This window comes from Lepisosteus oculatus, chromosome 5 (assembly GCF_040954835.1).
Source record: "Lepisosteus oculatus isolate fLepOcu1 chromosome 5, fLepOcu1.hap2, whole genome shotgun sequence".
Classification (NCBI taxonomy): Eukaryota; Metazoa; Chordata; class Actinopteri; order Semionotiformes; family Lepisosteidae; genus Lepisosteus; species Lepisosteus oculatus.
In genome coordinates, this window is record NC_090700.1 from 20,549,279 (window position 1) to 20,569,638 (window position 20,360).

The 20,360-nt window shown below is 39.2% G+C and overlaps 1 protein-coding gene across 3 annotated transcripts in view; it reads right to left on the bottom strand.

Moving 5' to 3' along the window:
• Positions 1–14,538, bottom strand: part of LOC102682295 (nectin-3-like protein) — a 119,807-nt gene extending 105,269 nt beyond the window's left edge. For 2 of the 3 annotated variants that reach the window (XM_015341979.2, XM_015341978.2), the window contains exon 1: positions 14,414–14,538. In XM_015341979.2, the coding sequence (XP_015197465.2) occupies positions 14,414–14,507 (94 nt within the window). In that variant the 5' untranslated portion in view covers positions 14,508–14,538. Of the gene's footprint in view, positions 1–14,390 lie in introns of all 3 variants that reach the window. The other variant, XM_069190202.1, reaches the window with a different exon arrangement.
• Between the last annotated feature and the right edge of the window lie 5,822 nt (positions 14,539–20,360).

Consider the following 20,360-nt stretch of genomic DNA (forward strand, 5'->3'; position numbering starts at 1 on the left):
CTCAGCAGTAAGCGGAGAAGTCAGATTTGTTTTAATTGAATGCGATCAGGGTTAAACAGGTGTCATTCTGATATAGGCTGGTCTGGCAAAGAGACTGGACATAGAAAATAGTGCTTTTCTTTCTAAATGCTTTAGATAAGTCAAGACAAGTACATGACAGGCAAAATGAAAGCCAGAGACATGAACTCTCCAGAAATGTAGCCTGAAATCCATTCATGCATCACATCACACTCATTCATACCAAATAGTCATAATGATGTACAGTATAATTCTTAAAAGCACATTTTCAAAATACTCACAAAAATAGAAGCACATAAAAAAGCAGTGCAAATTTACCCAGTAAAAATAATTTCTAATTTATAAGCTATAGCTCAAATTTAAACATGTCAATGGCTCTTTGACTACTGAAAGTTTTAGAAATGTACTGTAGTTCCACAGAAATGGTTATTGTGAACCATCAACCGTAAAACATCACCCAATTACGTGGTCTTGAGTAGTTCATGGTAGAAAGAAACAAATCTTAGATTAAGAGTTGTACAATATTCATAAAAACAGCTTTAAGCTGATCTAGGTCCAGGTTACTCAGGATCTTAAATATGAGCAGAAGAACCTTAATGTCAACTTGAAAATGACAGTAGGCAATACAAAACTAAAATCCAAACCATCCATCCAACCATTTTCAAACTGCTTTTATCCAATTCAGGGTCACAGGGGACCCCATACCAGCAAGCAACAGGCAAAAGGCAGGTTACACTCTGGATGGGACACTAGGCAATCAAGTGGTACACACGGTCACAAACACCCTCACACCAGGGATAATGTTTCCCAGAAGCCAATTAACCAACTAGTATGTCATTGTGGGAGGAAAGTGGAGCATCCGGAGAAAACCCACATGAACCCAGGGAGAACATACAAACCCCACGGAGATGGGCCAGGCCCAGGATGCTACAAGGCAGCAATGACAACCAGTATACCACCATGCCTCTCAAAGCCAAACCCTTCTTCCAAAATAAAATCTTCATCATGGTAATATCCAAGTCTTGTAAACACTCAAAATCTCTTTTTTAACTGAAATGAATTTACACACTATAGCAAAAAGATCAAGTAAAGGTTTGTTCCATGCTGAAAAGAGAAGAAAGGAAACAAAGTGTAGCACCCAAAGAAGGCTCCACAGCTGAAATGTTGCATTTCCTTTCATCTCTTTTCAGCATGGAATAAACCTTTACTTGTTCCTTTGCAGACTACACATGCTGACGCAGCTACAGAACCTACTTGAACTATAGCAAAAAGATGTTCATAATAAGCCTGCCCAGTGAGACCTTCACAGAGCCGCAGAATGCTGCTCCAGTAGTATACTGTAGGTCGAGAATGCAGATTTGAAGAATGGTGCAGAGGCAGTGACACATGAACAGTACAATACTAAATTCTGCATTCTGCATGGACACTGCCCATGCAAAGAAAGGCAATTTATTTGAAGCGGTTTACGAACCAGGTTAAAAAAGTGACTGCTTTGGGAGAAAAAAAATAGCAGAGCACAAGAAACAAAACTCTGAATATTTTGCAGATAGTTTGTCATTTTTACTCTTTCACTTTTATACAAGTTAATTTTTAACACTGCACTCAAACTGAAAAAAGGCTCCTACAGAGAAGCACTGGCCTTCTCCATGTGACGGGAAGACAGGGAAATTAATTTATTAATTAACTAGCTTCATAAATACTGTTTTTACTGTTTACTGGTTTGGAAACCCATGTCCAAATTAAATTTCAAAACAAGTCTGCTTATCGGGATGGTGTTATAATGGCAATGAATGAGGTGATTAATACAGGAACAGTTTCGACTGATTAATCAATCTGTCAGAGAAATGAAAGGAACCAATTCATTAGAGCAGAAGGGAAATCAATTCAACAGTTGAATAGTTTCTTGTTTTAGTTTCTGTAGGTCATAATCAACTAAAACAAAGTTTTAGTTTGCTTGTTTTGAATTTTGAAGTTGGAAAGCTATAACAGGAAAAAAAAAAGAGAAATACATCCTCTAGTTAAGCTTGTTGAACCCATCAAACATCAAAAACAATTCTATACACCACTACAGCACAGTATTTATTCCCCTATCTGTGACAGTCATTTGAACTATCTTACCAAAAAACTATCCCAGTTCAGTTCGTAGCAGCTATTCCCTGAATGTTAAACAAATCCAAGGTGTAAAGTGAATCCACACATTTAGAAAAGCCATCTGAGCCATATCTGAGGATTGGAACCAAGTTACATTAAATATAAGAGAACAGTGGAAGGCCATAAGAGTAACACATTGCAGTCCTGTGAGCAAAGAAATCCTACAGTACATCACGAATGCGATTCTTGGACTGGACAGAACACCAATCTTAGAGCAGACTGACACAAACACACACTCACACCAGGACCAAGTTTTCCTAGCCAATTAACCTACCAGTATGTCTTTGGACTGTGTGATGAAAGCACATAACCCAGAGGAAACCCACACAAACTCCACACAGATAGCACCCCAGGACCAGAATTTGAACCGAGGTCCCCAGTGCTGTGAGGCAGCAATGCTAACTAACCTACTTTTCTCTAGTCCCTCCATATTCAAGACCATGACTGATCATAGCCACACATTTGGCTCCCCTGAGTTGCTACTCATGCATGAAAACACTAGTTAATCTCAGTACTGTTCCATGCTCAGAACCACTAAACATTAATCACACAAAGACCAGTTATTTCTGGTTAATGATCACTGTGCAATCCAAAATCCCAGTTAGGGGTTTTAATAAAGTCATTTAAGTTACAAGTTAATATAGCTAATTTCAGTTCCTTCTTCCTTTTGTCAAGTCAGCTTATCACAGAATGTTAATTATTCTTCAAGCAAAGGCAAAAAACTGCAAAAAAATAAGTGTACAGAGAATTCTGTAGAGCAATTTTCTTTTCACCTTTTCAAGTGAAAGTAAAACTTGACTCTTGCAAGCTTGAAATGTAATTGAAAAATGTAAATGGGAGACCTCCTAGGAAAAACTAAGGTTGCTGCTGGAAGAGGTGTTCGTGGGGCCAGCAGGGGGCGCTCACCCTGCGGTCCATGTGGGTCCTAATGCCACAGTATAGTGACGGGTACACTATACTGTAAACAGGTGCCATCCTTCAGATGAGATGTAAAACCGAGGCCCTGACACTCTGTGGTCATTAAAAATCCCAGGGTGTTTCTCGAAAAGAGTAGGGGTGTCACCCCGGCATCCTGGCCAAATTTCCCCATTGGCCTTTACCAATCATGGCCTCCTAATAATCCCCATCTAAGAATTGGCTACATTACTCTGCTCTCCTCCCCACTGATAGCTGATGTGTGGTGAGTGTTCTGGTGCACTATGGCTGCCGTCACATCATCCAGGTGGATGCTGCATATTGGTGGTGGTGGAGGGGAGTCCCCATTACCTGTAAAGCGCTTTGAGTGGAGTGTCCAGAAAAGTGCTATATAAGTGTAAGCAATTGTTATTATAATTATTATTACTTGGTAACAAGGCTTGTCAGACTTGCAGTATGGCACTTTCACCTTCCTTTGCAATTTAGTGGAGTGAATTTCCTCACCCCTGTCCCATACATGGGGAAACTCAAATTAAGACTGCTACCTCTTAGTAAGCATCTCCTATTTTCTAAGATGTTCAGATTACAATATGGAGTTATTCAAAGTTGAATACCTAGAATAACAAATCAGGCAGGTTCGCTTCAGGTACTCTTTTCAGTCAAAAATCCACAGCGAGTAAATGATACACATTTTAACAGTTCTGCTAAGCAGAGTGAGACTGCTTTGCATTCTTTATTGAGGGTGCCCAGACTAATTTCATATCATCAATCAATATTTTCCAGTAATCATCCCACATTTATTTGCCTTTACTCTCTTTCACACTCACTTAATTACACCAAGAGCTAAGCTCTCAGCTGATTCATTTATTTGCATTGTTAGGAAAACATTGTTAGGAGTAAAAAATACCAATAAAAAGTAAATCATACACTTCATTATGCAAATACAGATATTATAGATTCAAAGCTGGGGGAAAGTCTCTGGAAGTGCTCAGACTGCAACTTGCTCCTAATGACTCACGAATCAAGAAAACAGCTTTAACTTTGCAAATAGATGAGGTTTCAGGGAGAGGACTCCTCTCTGCTGAGTCTTGGCACAGCGAAGTGGATATTGAGTCATCACTAGTGGATGAAACGGAAACTTTGATGTCCTGGTATGAAGTCAACTACATTTCCAGGGAGTTTTTCCCTCACGCCTGAAAGTTAAAGATCAGGTTTGTAAAAATAAAGCAGTTTAGCAAGCAATAGCCCAAGAAAGTAACATTCACAATATTTCTGCTAAAAGGAAGGCAATACATAGGAAAAGTAAAAAGCATCCAATCTACAGTTTATTCATCCATTAGGGGTGTGCCAAGAGAATATTTAAATAAATAGGCTTTTCATTTAATGCAACAAAACTATATATATTACAGCACCCCACTATAAACTATATTTTTTTGGCCAAAAAACTCTCTGAACTTGTTAAAGTTTCTTTTCTGTTGAGGGTCTGTATCCAAATAGCAAGTGTTAATTTACTGAGTCAAATGGCAATTCACATTCCTTGAGCTATTCAGAAAATGCTTTCTCACATAGCTGAGATGTTTAGCTTTGTAATCTGCAGAAATAACCCTTCACTTACAATGACCATGCCTACACTTAAGTCTATTTTTAACAGTACAAAATTACTAATTTTTCCATAAGGTGTATATTACATGCTCAAGGCTTTTTTTTTTAATTAGTAAGGAATAATTAGTACTCGTCATTGAGGAAGTCCACGTTACAGGTAGCGTAATCAGGTGTGATTGTCGCATGACTGTCTCTGGAGCTGGCCCACTCATCTTTATTGATGACGTAACCAGTGCTGACAGCAGAATGAATTCTGAAATTTAGAGAAACATGTCCGCGTACATAGAAGAAAATACAACTTCTTGGGCGATGCTTCATGCAGCATGACAATTACCAAAACAAAGACACAGCAACCAAGGCTCATCAGTTGATGCCAAAAATTATAATCTGTGTGTTTGATGGTGATGCATGGTAGGGGGTGTTATTTAGGTACTAGAATTTCAGTAACAGAAGTGTGGTTTCTTAACTATTACAAGCAGAACCATTTCACCATGGCAAGTCTGTCTACCAAATCCATATTCAAATGACATGCCCACTAGTTAAATAACTGGGTCTTTCACAGGGACTAGTGTAAGATTTTTTTTTTAAATGACCCAATAAAGTCCTTAATGGGTACAATGTATGTCTTTTCATCTTTTGTGGCTTATTGAAATAGGACTTGGAATACAGTTATCCAATGATGGTGAAAGTTCATGGCCATATACTGTAATCATCATATACATGATGATATACTGTAAAAATCAATTAGAATTGAAAATTTTATAGGAAAATGTAATGCTAAAATATTAATAAAAACTTGACTGGAAACCTGAAACTTCCCCTGACATAGAAGACAGAATGAAAATGTACATCACTTGTTTATCATTTGTAAACTGAAGAGAAACCAAGTGTCATTTGTTCAATAATGAACAAGAAAAAAAAAAGATTGCTTAGTTCGGTGGCCCAAAAAAAGGAACAATTAAAAAATAAATTGGTAATCCCAAAAGACAGAAAAACAAGATATGTTTTGAATAAGAATGATGTTCGATTCCTTGCTGGGGCTCTGATAAAGTGACTGAGCTGCTCCCTAAGTGAAAGACAGATGCCCTCATTTTCATGTCCTGCTCCACACCACACTTAAGACAAGACAGACAATGGCAAATGGGCTAAAGAACAGCCCTGTGTCTTAACGCATGGAGACAGCCACCGCTGTTACCACCACACTTCCTCACAGCCTTGACGTCTGTAATAAGGCAATTGCTAACAAAAATCAGGTTCCTGCTGGCTGATTCAGTGAACACAGGCCGAGACAAGCTATCTTCAATACTGATCAGCTCACCGACAGGGCTGGGTTCCTTTTACTTCCAGGAAATAAAAATGTAATAAAAAAAACAGAGAGATTGCCCAGTTTTTAGCGTAAGGCACATGCCAATATTTCTCTCTTCCTTGAATGGTGCAAAAAAAAAATTCTGAAAAAATAGAGGCAAGAAAGAGGAGGAAGAGAAAACATTTGCAATTAATCACTACTTTCTGGCAGGCATTTGAGGTCTGCAAACAAAGGCAAGGGAGACATGAAGGTCCTGCCACAGCAAGGTTTTAATCTTTGTGATGGCTGTATTAACACACACATTCCATCTAGGCCAATTGGCAAAGCCAGAGGTCACACCAGTATATTTGCTAATGGACAGGGGTGAAACACTGGCGTTTACAAATCTGCCAGGAGAAGCTTAAACAACAGCAACAACAGGCAACAGCTTGCATTTTATAGTTCCCCAGCAGCACAGTCATTTCCTGATGGGCTCCATCAAAAGAGCACATTAGCCTTATGAAGATTGTAACCACAGCTGATCCCCACATTCAGTAAGAGCCTGAAGCGAGATCCTCCAAAGTCGACAATGTCAGAGAAGTAGTACTATAAATGAGTATGTTTTTCCACAGACCTCCCTGCCATTTTCATTATAAACCGGATAATCCTTTTCTTTCTCCCTCTGCAAAAGGAGTCTAAAAGTGAATACCTTAACCTTGTATAATGTACAATTAATGTAAGGCTATTCAAAATCCAACACCCTATCATATAGAAAAAAACAATCACGAAAGCTTCCAAGCTGATCAGCAGAGATTACTGATATTTAATTATGATAAATGTGGTTTGCAACTGAAACTGACAAGAAGTCTGTTCTGTTCAGCAGCCATATCACCCTGCAACTCACAACAGGCAACCCACTGAAGCTAAGCTGGTGTGAGCCTGGTCAGTACCTGGATGGGAGACCTCCTGGGAAAAACTAAGGATGCTGCTGGAAGAGGTGTTAGTGGGGCCAGCAGGGGGCGCTCACCCTGCGGTCCATGTGGGTCCTAATGCCACAGTATAGTGATGGGGACACTATACTGTAAACAGGTGCCGTCCTTCAGATGAGATGTAAAACCGAGGTCCTGACTCTCTGCGGTCATCAAAAATCCCAGGGAGTTTCTCGAAAAGAGTAGGGGTGTAACCCCGCTGTCCTGGCCAAATTTCCCATTGGCCCTTACCAATCATGGTCTCCTAATAATCCCCCTCTATGAATGGGCTTCATTACTCTGCTCTCCTCCCCATTAATAGCTGATGTTTGGTGAGCGTTCTGGCGCACTATGGCTGCTGTTACATCATCCAGGTGGGGCTGCACACTGGTGGTGGTGGAGGGGAGTCCCCATTACCTGTAAAGCGCTTTGAGTGGAGTGTCCAGAAAAGCACTATATAAGTGTAAGCAATTGTTATTATAATTACTATTATTATTCGTACTGAACTCTCCGTTACAGATTTAAGTGAAAATCTCTGGCCTAGGAAATAAAATGTTTAACCTGCACCAATATGAAGGGCTGCAGGTGGCACAGTATTCACCTCATGGCACTGTGTCCCTGGATCCAGTTCTAGACCTTGTGTGCTACCCGCATGTTATTCCCATGTTTACATGGGTTTCCTCCGGGAGCTCCAGTTTTCACCCAAAAACATGCTGGTAGTTAATTGGGAAATCTGGGAAAACTGTCCCTAAGTGTCAGTGTGTGATGTCTGTGTGTCTGTCATTGTATCCCTGCCCTGCCTTGCACCCACTGCTTTCCAGGAAAGGCTCCAGGCTCTCCTTCAGCCCCGCAGAAGGACTGGATGAACTGGTTAGAAAATGGCCGGGTGGATGGCTGGATTTTAAATCTTGAAATGCCTGGTGTCATTACTCAGTGCAGATACGTCTGTAATCATTTGTATATAGACATTAAGGTTCTTCTGCTTATTTCAGACCCTGCGTTATCTAGACCTAATCATACAAAATCATTGTATTTCACAGATTTCAATATGGAATACCTTCTGCAATGCCCAAAATAAACTTCCAGCTCCGGAATTTAATTTGTAGTATAAAGGCAAAAATCAAAAATACATTTTGATCTTCACTTCCTAAACTTTACTACTAAAAAGTACATAAAGTTGAAAATAGACTATATTGGAAACTCAACTTAATGAGCAACCAAATTTATTCTATTCTGTTTTTCCTTTTACTTTGTATTATTACTCTGTAATTAAAGGCACTCCTTTATATTTTTAATCAGACTGCCACCAATTTCCAAGCACTAAACCCACAACTCAGCCATTTAATTACAGGGTTTTTAAGTTGCTTCTGACCATTCTTGTAAACTTTTTTTAGTTATGAGTTACGCATTTAAGTTAAATAAAATCCTTAACAGCCCAGGTCCTTGTGTCTTCCTGTCCCAGGCAATAAATATAGTCTCTTACGAGTCCTTCTTCAGTAGGTTATGAACGGCATTGGTGGAATCTAATTACTTATAGAGTTGACTTGCCCCGTGCTGTGCTCTACATACTTAGGAGACAAATGAACATTCCTACAGACTCTCCAAACTCTGTCAGGTTGTCACTCACCCTTCAAAGTGTGACTGTTCAGCTGTGTTTGCTTTTCAGTCCTGCACGTGTCCCTCCACAGTGTGGTTTAGGCAGCAGCTCTGGCAAAGGTCAGGTTAAGACAGCTCCATTTGTCTTTCTGGATCCCTATTAATGCTTCTGATCTTGTCAATCACAGCTGCCTAACCCCTCCAATTGCTCAGCCTACAGCGACAGTTTTTTTTTTATGTCTCCAAGGTTAAGATTATTATATAAATAATAGGTGCAACAAGAAAAAAAAAATAAAAGTATAAAAAGGCTTATTGTGAATCAAGTGAGACGCTTTCATTAATTTGATCTGCTGAAATACATTTATTAATATCTTCATGCAAGTAAAATTTGCATTGTTACAGACGAGCTGATAAGCATCAAAGTTTTTCGGTAATGTTAAAGATTAACACTCATCAATAAGTGATAACAAAACAGGTACTGCAATGTTGAAAATTACAGTATTGTCTTTAAAATATCTTCAGTGAAATATATTTATTTTACAAATGTATTAAAAAAAAGTCAAATGTAGCCACTCATGACATATTTTAGTTAAACTGAAGACATCTCTGTAGTCTGTGGGATGTTTGTGAAACACTAATGTGGCTTCTCCTGAAAGTGCACTACGTAATCAACACGAGTAAGCATATAACCAGTTACAAAAGAAACACCAATACAGTAATAATAATAAATTGTTTACACTTGTATAGCGCGTTTCTGGACACTCCACTCAAAGCACTTTACAGGTAATGGGGACTCTCCTCCACTACCACCAATGTGCAGTAAATGTGTAGGACAATGTAGCTCTTCAGCTATGATCAGTTACAATAAAAAACATCAACACGGGGAGGGAATAATGAAAGATGCTTAATTTATTTGTTTTTTAAAAACATTAAAAGCCAACATTGCAGTTTCCCCAAATGCATGTATCCCCTCAATGTGGTTCAAACACACCAGTGCAGTCCGTTGGAGAGCTACAGCACCACTTAACTACGAGCACAGTTACACACAAAGTATTCCCTAGTCTGCAGAGGATTCTTTCCGTTGTGCACTTTACATTAACATGCGAGCTTCAGGACTGTAAAAATACAGACAACAACAAACTGTGCCTTGAACCAGGAACATAACAGCACGTGTACTGGTGGCTTGGGGTTTACAACATACTGTACAAAGAATATTGAGAAAGTCTTGCTGCAGCTGAAGACAGCAGTGTTTGAAAATACTACAGAAATTCAAATATGACAAAGCAGAAAAGCCATTCAGTCTTTCATTCATTCAGACTGGATACAAAACAGCTTCTTAATACAAGCTTCATCAAAGTGTTTTAAGGATTTTAGAAAATCAGCTTCCAAAAATGTAGCTTTATTCACTAAATTTTCAAAATGACTGGTTTAAATTTTTGTCATTACCAGACAATGATTTAAGTGAAGGATAATCTTAAAAGCAGAGCCAACTCTCTCTTTCCAACAGAAAGAAAGCTTACCTCATCGTATCTGATGAATGAGATAACCTTTGTTTTTGTTTCAATGCTGTCAGAGACTATGACTACCTGTAATTAAGATTTGACTTACTTTGCCTGAATCTATTTCTGAATGACCTAAACCAGCACCATAAAGCAACCCCCTTATAAGACCATTAAGCATTAAACAAATCTGCCAGTCTGTTTGAGATACTACTTTCAGATATTTAAATTTTTTACCACGCATAAAAACAGATCCTTACTGCAAAAAAAATGGAAACCACAGAACCAGTCATTTTCTACCAGAGGGAATTAAGTTAGTTTTACACATGACTTAAAAGTAAAGCCTGTGCAAAACAAAGACTCTGGACTCGCACTGCCCACACACAGGCTGATCTGAGCACACATGAGGTTCCTGAGAAAGGCTAGCTGAATAGGTGTGGCTTTGAAACCAGGAATGGATTATGTGGTCCGCTTGCACACATAAAAAGAACAAAAATAAGAAGATTAAAGTAGCATTCTGTATTATGATTAAATCCCTTTGATGGACACAAAATGGTTTTGTTTCAAAATCCTGTTTCAGAGGTCTACCAGAGACTGGACAGTCACGCTGATCACGTTATGCTTTTTCTGATCCGTAGCTATAACAATGTACAGTGCTGGTTCTTTATGGCCACTGCAATGGAATAGTGCCTTTGAATGCCTTATGCTCCACAAGCCACATTCAGAATTTTCAGATGCAGCTCACAGTTCTTCTGCTGTTCATTTGACTTCTGAAAAGGTTGCACAGCACGTCTTCCAACATCAAAATTCCAACAGGCAATACAAATGCGAAATAACTCCTTAACCTTCATGGCACAGATAATTCTACAGCGGAGACCCTGTGACCTGCCCAATCACAGACACTCTGGCACATTGGCTCCATGTTTTTTTGGGGGGTTTTCAACGGAAAGCCACCCCTTAATATGGCTTTTTTCTAGGTTTGATTACAGAACATAAACATAAGGCTTAAAAATTCAATTTTTATTTTTATTTAAAAGACCTTTACTGAGCTCCTTTTCTCCAGCTTTCTAAATATCCTAATCTTGCGAAACAGTCAAAAATGAAAAAGAACTGCAACTGTACACAACAGTCGTTTACATACAATACACATTACAATGTTTTTAACCCAGTAATGCACGAAAACAAAACGTCATTATGTAACCCAATCATGTTGTATACTCTCCATCTAAGAAAACTCCTAACAGACCACTAAATGTGGCTTATTAGCATCTAATCCTGCCTACCATCCACCTGATAAAGAAGCATGGAGTATCATGATTATTTTCAGTCCATCTTTCAACATTAGTCAAAACAAGCACCTCTGAGATAAAACAAATGACTAGAGACAATGCTGGTTCTTGTTTTTAAAGATATTTTATATCTGTCGATTTCAATTCCCCAGTCATTTTCAGCCCACCAATAAACAAGGCAGAGGCAGCACAGAACAGGGCTCATTTACAGCAGGCAGGGGGGGGTTGAATGGAGATACATTTGTGAATTAGCAAGGAAGAAATCTTTGGCTTTGGGATATTGGCTTTCACTTGGGTATCATCCACGGGGCTGCGAGTACTGTAGGAGAGTACCGGACCTCTCAAACTGCAGGACATGTTTATGCAGAGGCATCCCCAAAGCCACACACAAGAAAATGCAGCACAGAATTCATGCTGCGCACTTTCAAATGTCCATATCACACTTTGATTCTGATAGAAGAAAGCAATGCATAGTGCCCAGTACACTGAGTGTTCATCTTGAGTAACCCTATGCCCATTAATTTAATTAGATGTCATAAACACCTGTATGGAAAAACACATCAGCACTAATTTGAGAAAATGTATTAGTGGTACAGTACAATGCAGAAACTCAACACAGAGTGCAGGTCTCTCAATAAAACAAAGAACAGAAAAAATACTTGATTGTAAAGGGATCAAACTCAACGTTTCACTTCTGTTCCTGTCAATCACAGAGGCAAGCTAATGACTATGCCTTTGACTTGGATGTACCTATGGGTAAAATGATCCCCTAAAACAACATTATGTGAGGGGATAACATCATATGTAGCAGATAGTCTGATTATTTATAGCACAGATGGTCATATACATTTACAGGAGTGCAGGATGTCAAATTACTTTGTGATGATTGGGTGCAGTTTACCAAAGTTATATTCTGAAACCGTAGCTACTGTGAGAAAATATGCTGTAAAAAAAGCTTGGCTGACAGCTTGAAAGGACGATACAAAATCATTTAAGTAGCTCTTCTAAATTTAAATCCTTTGTCTTTCATCTTTAATTATTTCACTTATGAATAACATACTCACTTTCTGCATTCAAAATAGAGATCTAAAATGAGGTGAACAGTATAATAGAGACCCTATTAAGTAAACAAAGCTGGGGGGAAAAAAAACTAAAATTACGTTATTACTCTTGCTATTAGCGATATATGAGGATTAAAACCGAGTACGACGATTTGCTGACGTATTCCAGTACAACTCATCTATTACTCCGCAGAAATAGGGCACAAACTTGGACAGGGTGATGCAGGGTAAATGGTCCAGTCACTGGCTTGGATAGGTCAAACATAAAACAAGATGCCGCACATTTTTTCCCGAGAAACCCGAGGAACACCGCCGTGTTCCGGCAGCAACTGTCTCAACAAGCTCTTTAATGAGACGCCGATCGGACACACGGCAACAGGTGTCCTGTGCAAACGGCCACCTGCCCTGTCCTTTTGTTCACACGGCAGTATTTCTTAAACGCTTAATAAAGGCCACAGAGTAAAAAAAAAAAGTTCCATATCGCCTTTAAAATTCAATAATTGCGTTTAATTAACAGACTTGTTAAACAACATTTCAAAACTCAAGGACCTACATTTAGGAATCCTTCCAGGCTGAATGGTACTATTCCGAAGTACGGCGTACTAGACAAACTCAATACACTCCAGTTTGGTTTGTATGCAACGTAAACCAGTCTTCCGTGCAGTATAAATCAGAAGCACGATGATTACATATAAACGATGATTTTTTGCCCCAGAACCATATCAAAGTCAGAAGATGCATGAGCTCAATTTAAAAGATAATTGTAAAGGAAACGCTCATAGTAACGTTTCAATACCGACGGCTGTTATAATGCCAAGACCTTTAAATATTATCAAATGTCACTTAGAAAGGGTTCGTGGGGTAAATTACAGGGTTAGCGTTATACACCAGCTGTTCACAACAGCCGCACCCGAACACACAGTAATCTAACTTAAACCGCAAAACACCATAATTGAAAAGCATTTAATGGATAATCGGAATCAATTAGCTGCCGACAGGACACACGCCTTCCCCCGACATGCAAGAACAACCGTAGACTCTCCTAATCCACAAATCAGCACATTTAAACCAAAAGTCTGTTTCCACTGCAATCACTGTAGTGCGACAAAAAAAGGGAATGAATGAATCACTTTGTTTGGGGATATACAGTACTTTATGTTGCAGCCTCATTCCAAAATCCAGTGTGCGTGTTTTTGTTGTCCTTGGCGTGCTTACGCTTTACAACTTCTGAAAACACGAAACTTCTCTCGGGCTTTCGGCGCTGATCGCACCAGCGCTTCACGGTCTGGGCTTGGATGTCCGGACCTCGCCGGCCCTGCGCCTCCTTGTTGCTCTTTCAGGGCGACTGCGGTTTCCATGGCAGCCGCAGGTCACCCCACCAGCGCTACTATTCCTGCACGCTCGAGTGAACCCGCCGCAGATAATACCGGGCCGCCGCAATCAATCACTTCAAAACACAACTGCACGCCGAGCTCCATTTCAGTGGCCAGACACTATGGGGCACTATTCCCATAACGGCGAGTCCTGGGGCGCACACGCTTCACCGTAAAGCCGCTACATGCACTGCTGATGAGAGAAACCCTGCGCTACCTGCAGGCGAAACACCACCGAAATTGCGATGGTCTCTCGGCTTTTTGTTTAAAATGAAACGGAAGTAAAGTTCCTTTCACCATCAAAACAAAAAGTGCGTTCCAATTCGGTCTTCCCTCGTAGCATTTCATTTTCTGGAACAGCTGCGTTACAGTCAAGTCTACGAAAACGTGAACTTAATTCAGCTGCAGTTTTAAACGTGCTTTCAAAGCCGTTAAATCCAATTGTTATACAGGGTATGTACCATAAACATGCATTAAACGCTGAAGCTACAGCAACTTTTAAAAACAACTTTTCTGGTTTGTATGACATCCTCAGTGAAACCGCTACACATCAGATCCTCGCTGTCACAAGTCAGAGCTGGTCAAAGTTATTTTCCCACCACTACATAACATGGTCCTTCCAAATTTACGTACCTCACATGAGCTTCAAAACTTACCCGTTAGGATGCAAATAATAAGCAAAACTATCGCATTCGTTCCCGGGAAACCCAGAGTAGTCCTGTGGCAATGAAATGACATTCTACCCGCCATGATTCCCAACTAACTCTCTCCCGAACTCTGGAGCCTCGCAGCCGCTCCATAAGGAGAGAGTCCCTGGACTGCACCACTGCCAGAGCGGGGGAGGACACTCGGGCTACAGAAACCGTTTATTAAACAAGCAGATTCAGCATCCCGCACTACATACTTTCATAGGCATTTGCACCTACGTTACTTTATTTGAAATATACATCTCTATGGAAAAGTGTATATATAGACGATTTACTTTGTGTCCTAGTTTGGTTTGCTTACATCCAATCGTACAGGCTCTTGAACTGCTCCTTCTGGAGATCAGGAAAAAGAAAAAACTGAATAACGGGCGTGCACTCGGTGCGTGGTATCTGATTTATTGCTGCTTCAATGACAATTGAGGGAAAGTGAAAGCGTCGTTGACTGATTTATTTTAAGTAATAGCATTACTTAGCAGTTGAGAAAACTCTTGTACAAAAAGCGGAACAGGGAAGAGCGCACGAAGTGTTTTTATTCAAACAGTCCGTGTCTCGAAAATGAGCACAACTTCGAAGCCTCTTCCATGCTGTTGGAACAGAAATAGGACCGCACCCCACGTTTAATAAAAAAAAACATCTCAAAAGTCTTTAATTTCCTTACACTCAACATCTATCTCAACATGTTATTAAACTAATTACTGAGAGTGTTCTAAAACATGGTGTTGCATATATAATTGTAAAAATATAAGCACAATTTGTGTTTTCAGGTGTATGGGCTGGATGATTCTAAAATAATGTATATCTAAGGCAGGTCAATGCTTGAAGTCATGAACGGAATTGATCATGGTACTGAAGTCAGTCTGAGAGGCATTGCAGCCAAACTACTCCTACCTTCAGGGAACTGGTGCCTGCTGGGGTGAAAATCAACACTGAGGAAGGGGTTTTGTAACAATAGGACCTGTCAAAGACATCTAAAATCAAAAGCAGGCAGACAAAGTCAGCTACAGCCCTGCTCTAAGCCTAGTTGTAAATGCTCAGGGCAGCTGGTTTGGAGTATAGACTGTGCAGGAAGGGAAGTCCCAGAATTCCATGGTAACTTCTCTGGCATTACACTGGAGCTGTATTCTTTTCATAGCAAAGGATTTTTTTTGACCAAGGAGTATTTCACCAGCTGTCATCTTTGCTTACTAAAACAGCAGTTGTCAGTAAACATGTCCAGGAGGCTGGTGCTCACAAATATCCTGGGCTGTTTAATTTGTGTTCTGCAGGCTCTTCATCATTCATTATTAACAAGCAGCACATCTTGGTGAAACAGCTGCCTGAACTGCCCCTCCCACCCAAGTACCTCCAGGAGCTTTCCTCTGGGGTACATTTTTTAGTGTTTGTCCTTCAGTGTGCCCACCTTTCCTTGTTTCAGAGGAACCACAACATGACCTTTCTCAGTCATTAAAATCTATGTGTTCTAAATCAACTTGAGACAATTAGCATCTTTACACAGGTGGAGCCATAGACTTTACAAGTAGAAAAAATGAAATGTGACAAGTGAAGAGTGTTACCCTAAATCCAAAAAATGAAAATCACAAAACACTTACTGTAACTATAAGCTCCATCAGAGAGTTCTGGTCTGTGGGAAGGCCGAGAGTTAGTATGCCACTGTTTCTGGAGTCTGTGCAAACTGAAGTCCATTACTCCTTATTCTCTTTTACCCAGTGTAACATTTTGGAGTGGAAGTAATTATTTCTCTTTATTTTATGAACACTGCCAAGCTTCATGTTTAAAGCAGAACATTCTGTTGCCAAAAGAAAGGCATAAAATTACATGGTAGTGTAGTGTATTGGTGTGTTATGAGGTCATTTTAATCTCCTATCCAGGGGAGAGTAAAATATTACCACCCCACTCAAAGCTACAGAAAGTGGAATAGGATCCAACCTATCCGACCCTTTAGGATTATGTATTGTGATTCAACATTAGAATGTTAAAGAATCAAATTTAGAATAAAGGAAGATATTCAAAATGCAACCACTCTGGGGTGCACAGAAAATGTGAACATAGATATAGAATGATATTTTGAAATTCCAAATACTGCTAAATAATCTTAATGCACACTGAATTTCAGCATCCATACATTCATTATCAAACAGTTTAATCCAATTCAGGGTCACAAGGGGAGCCAGAGTCTATCCAGGTGCAAGGCAGGATACACCCTTGATGGGACACCCTCTTGGATAAAGCAGTAAGATGGAAAAAAATTGTAACAGACAAAATTGCTCTGGGCTGGGTCTTACTATTGAATGTCTTTGATTTCCTCCAAGCCATCCTCCATGAAATCCTAGATGAACTGAAAACCTGGGTCTATTCAGCAGTCTCTGATCAAAAGCTAAGCCCTTGTCAGCAGGTTTCTATTGGGTAGAAGAAGAAGGTTAACAGACCACTGGATTTGAAATCTGGGGCTGGCAGATGGCTTTAAGATTTAAATGACATCAGGACTTTAGTCCCATAAACATACAATTATTATCCTCAGTCCTGACAAAGAGAACTAAGACTCAAAGGACAAAATGTGTTTTTCTCCAAATTGTCCTTGAAGTTCTAATGATGGTGAAGCATATGAAAACCAATAATAGGCGTATATTCATGCTAGGTTTTAATACCATAGTGCTTTTTTTTCCTGGTTTTACACGTCAAATGAATACACAGGATTCTGTATAAGCAATGAATCAACTGGTCTGAATTGGTAGATATAAGCTGTAAGTGATCTGTAAGGGATCTACAAGTGCTGTGCAAGTTAATGTATCCTCAAATAGGATACTTCTTGCCATCCATGTAACAATGAAGAACAGGCTTGGCTGACCCCCCACCTACTCATGGTGAAAATGTTTAAATGGGGTGAGGCCAACTGTCCAGCAAATTTTCAAAGTAAATACGTCCTTGAAGTTATTGATGCCTTAAGGGTTTTACTGCCAATCTGTTACAAAAGGCCAGCAGGAAGGCTGTATTGCCTCCCCTGGCTCACATTGCTGAAAGGGATCACTGGGGTTACCCACAGTTCCACACTGTCCCTCTGTGTGATTACCTTTGCAGTGTCACAGAGATGGAGAGGAGAACCATAATGGCCACTGCTGCCATCTCAGTAAAAAAATAAAATAACCACAGTAAGGAAAAAAGGAATCTCACCTTCCCACAGCCAGACAAAAGGAATGTGTTACATGGATAAACAGGCAAGGAAGAGTTTAAACAAGCTGTTGTCTAAGACTGTTGTGTTTCCCCCTGTTTCTCTGTGTACACTAATATGAATACAACAAAAAATACCATGGAAACAGCAACAACAACAAAAGCAGCTAAAGCAACATACATAGACAGCGTCCATCTCCTCCTGCATATATCTTGTGACAGTTTATAAGGAAAGAATGTAATCCCCAAACTCCTGTCTTCAGAGTGATTACAGAATAGAGAAGTACTGTAGGTGCAGCTCCATTGTAAAAGCAATGTTGTTTTGGTAAAGCAAAATCAGTCATAAAGAAAGACTTTTAATCACCATTGAAAACTGTCCAGGACAAGTGAAATCTTATACCTACTTGTCATTTTCTATATATTTATGGACTAAAAATGCACACACATGAAAAAAAATAACATTACATGTATAAAAAATAATTTAAGAAGATTTTTAATAAATTGTTATGGGTATCAGTTAACTACACTTTGGACAAATCACAGAGATTTAACTGCACATATGTTAAACCCTTCTCTTAATTCTATACAAGACTGTATAGAATACGTGCTGAACCTTAGAAAATCACACAAACTGCTGAGTAATTAGTTACCTAGCTACCTACTAACACATACAGTAAGAGTATTTAATTGTATGTGTTGAGCAACAGGTAGACTGATCATGTTTGAGGTTGTTGTGAAAGTGCTTTGTGCTTGTATTTGTATTATTCAAATCCAAGATTATTTTTTTAATAAACATCACATTTTTAAGTGGTAAAATTATTAGTAATGTTATTTTTTTTAGTGTCATAATAAAACTAATAACTAGTAACTCATATATTTAATCAGAATTTAAAATAAATTTGTGAATACTCTGTTTCTAAATTTTTGTATTTATTTGTGGCACATAATAAATAATAAAATACGCAACACATTATGAATAAATACACAAGACACATTTTCTGCTGTGCAGCAAAGATTTTTAGGACACTTTTCATCAATTTAATTTTTCTCAAAGGGACTTGCTGGTGCTTGTAAGGGTTTGCTGATGCTAATTTCTAACTGAATATCAACGTTAATTCTTTTCTTTAGCTAATCCACAGCCTTCCTCCCACAAAACAAGCTAATCCACACAAGCCAATCTGTGCAATGAGCAGTGTTTGTCAAGAGTGCTTTTGGAATTTAATTGGGACATTTAGGTATTAAATGATTTAATCCAAGTGTGCAACAACTGAGCAAGGAACCTCGTAGTATCTTCGCATTGGAGGTTAATATCAACAAGATCTTCACAAGATGCTACAATGTGAATGACAAGGAAAGCCCCTGAATTATCCCTCCTTTAAATGAAGAAATCCTTTCCTCTTATATAGTTGTTAGCAAGTGCTCTGAGATACCATTTTGTTATATTCAAAGCTTCCTTTTTTGTGAGGCTGATTTATCTAAATATTCAATCACAAAAACAAATATAAAACAGCATTTTCAAGCTGCTTTCTAATTTGGCCTTACTGTATAAACAGGACCACATTTTTGATAAGCAGAACATTTGGCCCTTTTCTCTCAATGAATGGGCATGTTAACACAAAACAAGTTTTAACGAGTGCCATCAGGCAGAAAACATGGTTGCAATTTACAGGGAGGATGAGCAAAAACTATGAACCAGTCATCTGGGTTTCACTGAAGTGGGAAACAAGTGAAGTAAAGTGATTTGGAGGGTGTAGCAGATGTGCACAGTATTCACGACCTGGTGCTTGATTCCTCACTAACGTACCATGTCAAGACTAAAACTGCAATAGCCAAGAGTCTTCATATATATATATATGTACTGTAGCGCCTTTAAAAGCAATAGTCTCAAAGGGCTTAATATTCTGATTTGCTCAAATTAGGAATTCAGAGACTAAATTAAAATGAAAATAATTCTTCTTCATCTCAACTTTATCTTACCTATGGTGGAGTCAGAATAATTTCAGAGCTACCCTAGAGATGGAGGAACAATGACAAAATGGCCTCAGTCCTGCTCTGAACTCACCCATCTAGCTGATTGGTGTGTATTTGTCAGGATTGATGAAACCACATGGGGAGAAACTCCAAACTCCACACAAAAGACACCTTGACCTAGAATCAAACTCATGACCTCCAAGGCTGCAGTACTAGCTGTCCCACCACTGCCCTGTCTCCATGCATTTGTATACCTCTTTTCATTCCATAGGATAGCAAACCACTTTACATACTGTATAGGATGGGACCTACTTCACCCACCACTGATGTGCAGTATCTACTGTACCTGGGTGAAGCAGTCTGGACCAAAAGCTTAATTGAAGCAGAACTCCAGGTACAGAGGTGAGAAATTGCTGCACCAATTGAATAAAGGAGAAATATCAGAGGGGGCAGACTGTGTAAACTGAATTGAAATGCCCCTCTCTGATTAAACTAACCCAACGGTGTCCTCTTACATGGTTCATATTTTAAAGTCATTTACAGAATGAGAGATCAAAGACCTAATTTCTTCTGCTTGGAAAATTAAACATTTTCTAATTTGGGTCACATCTCATCAGTGATAGACTTTCATTATACAACACATAGAATATATATTTTTATTCATATCACCAGTGTGTACAAATTTGTACATTTATGTTCTACATACATTAGCAATGTCTAGAGTTCTGAGGGTTCTAAAAGACTAATATGCTTCCTGTAG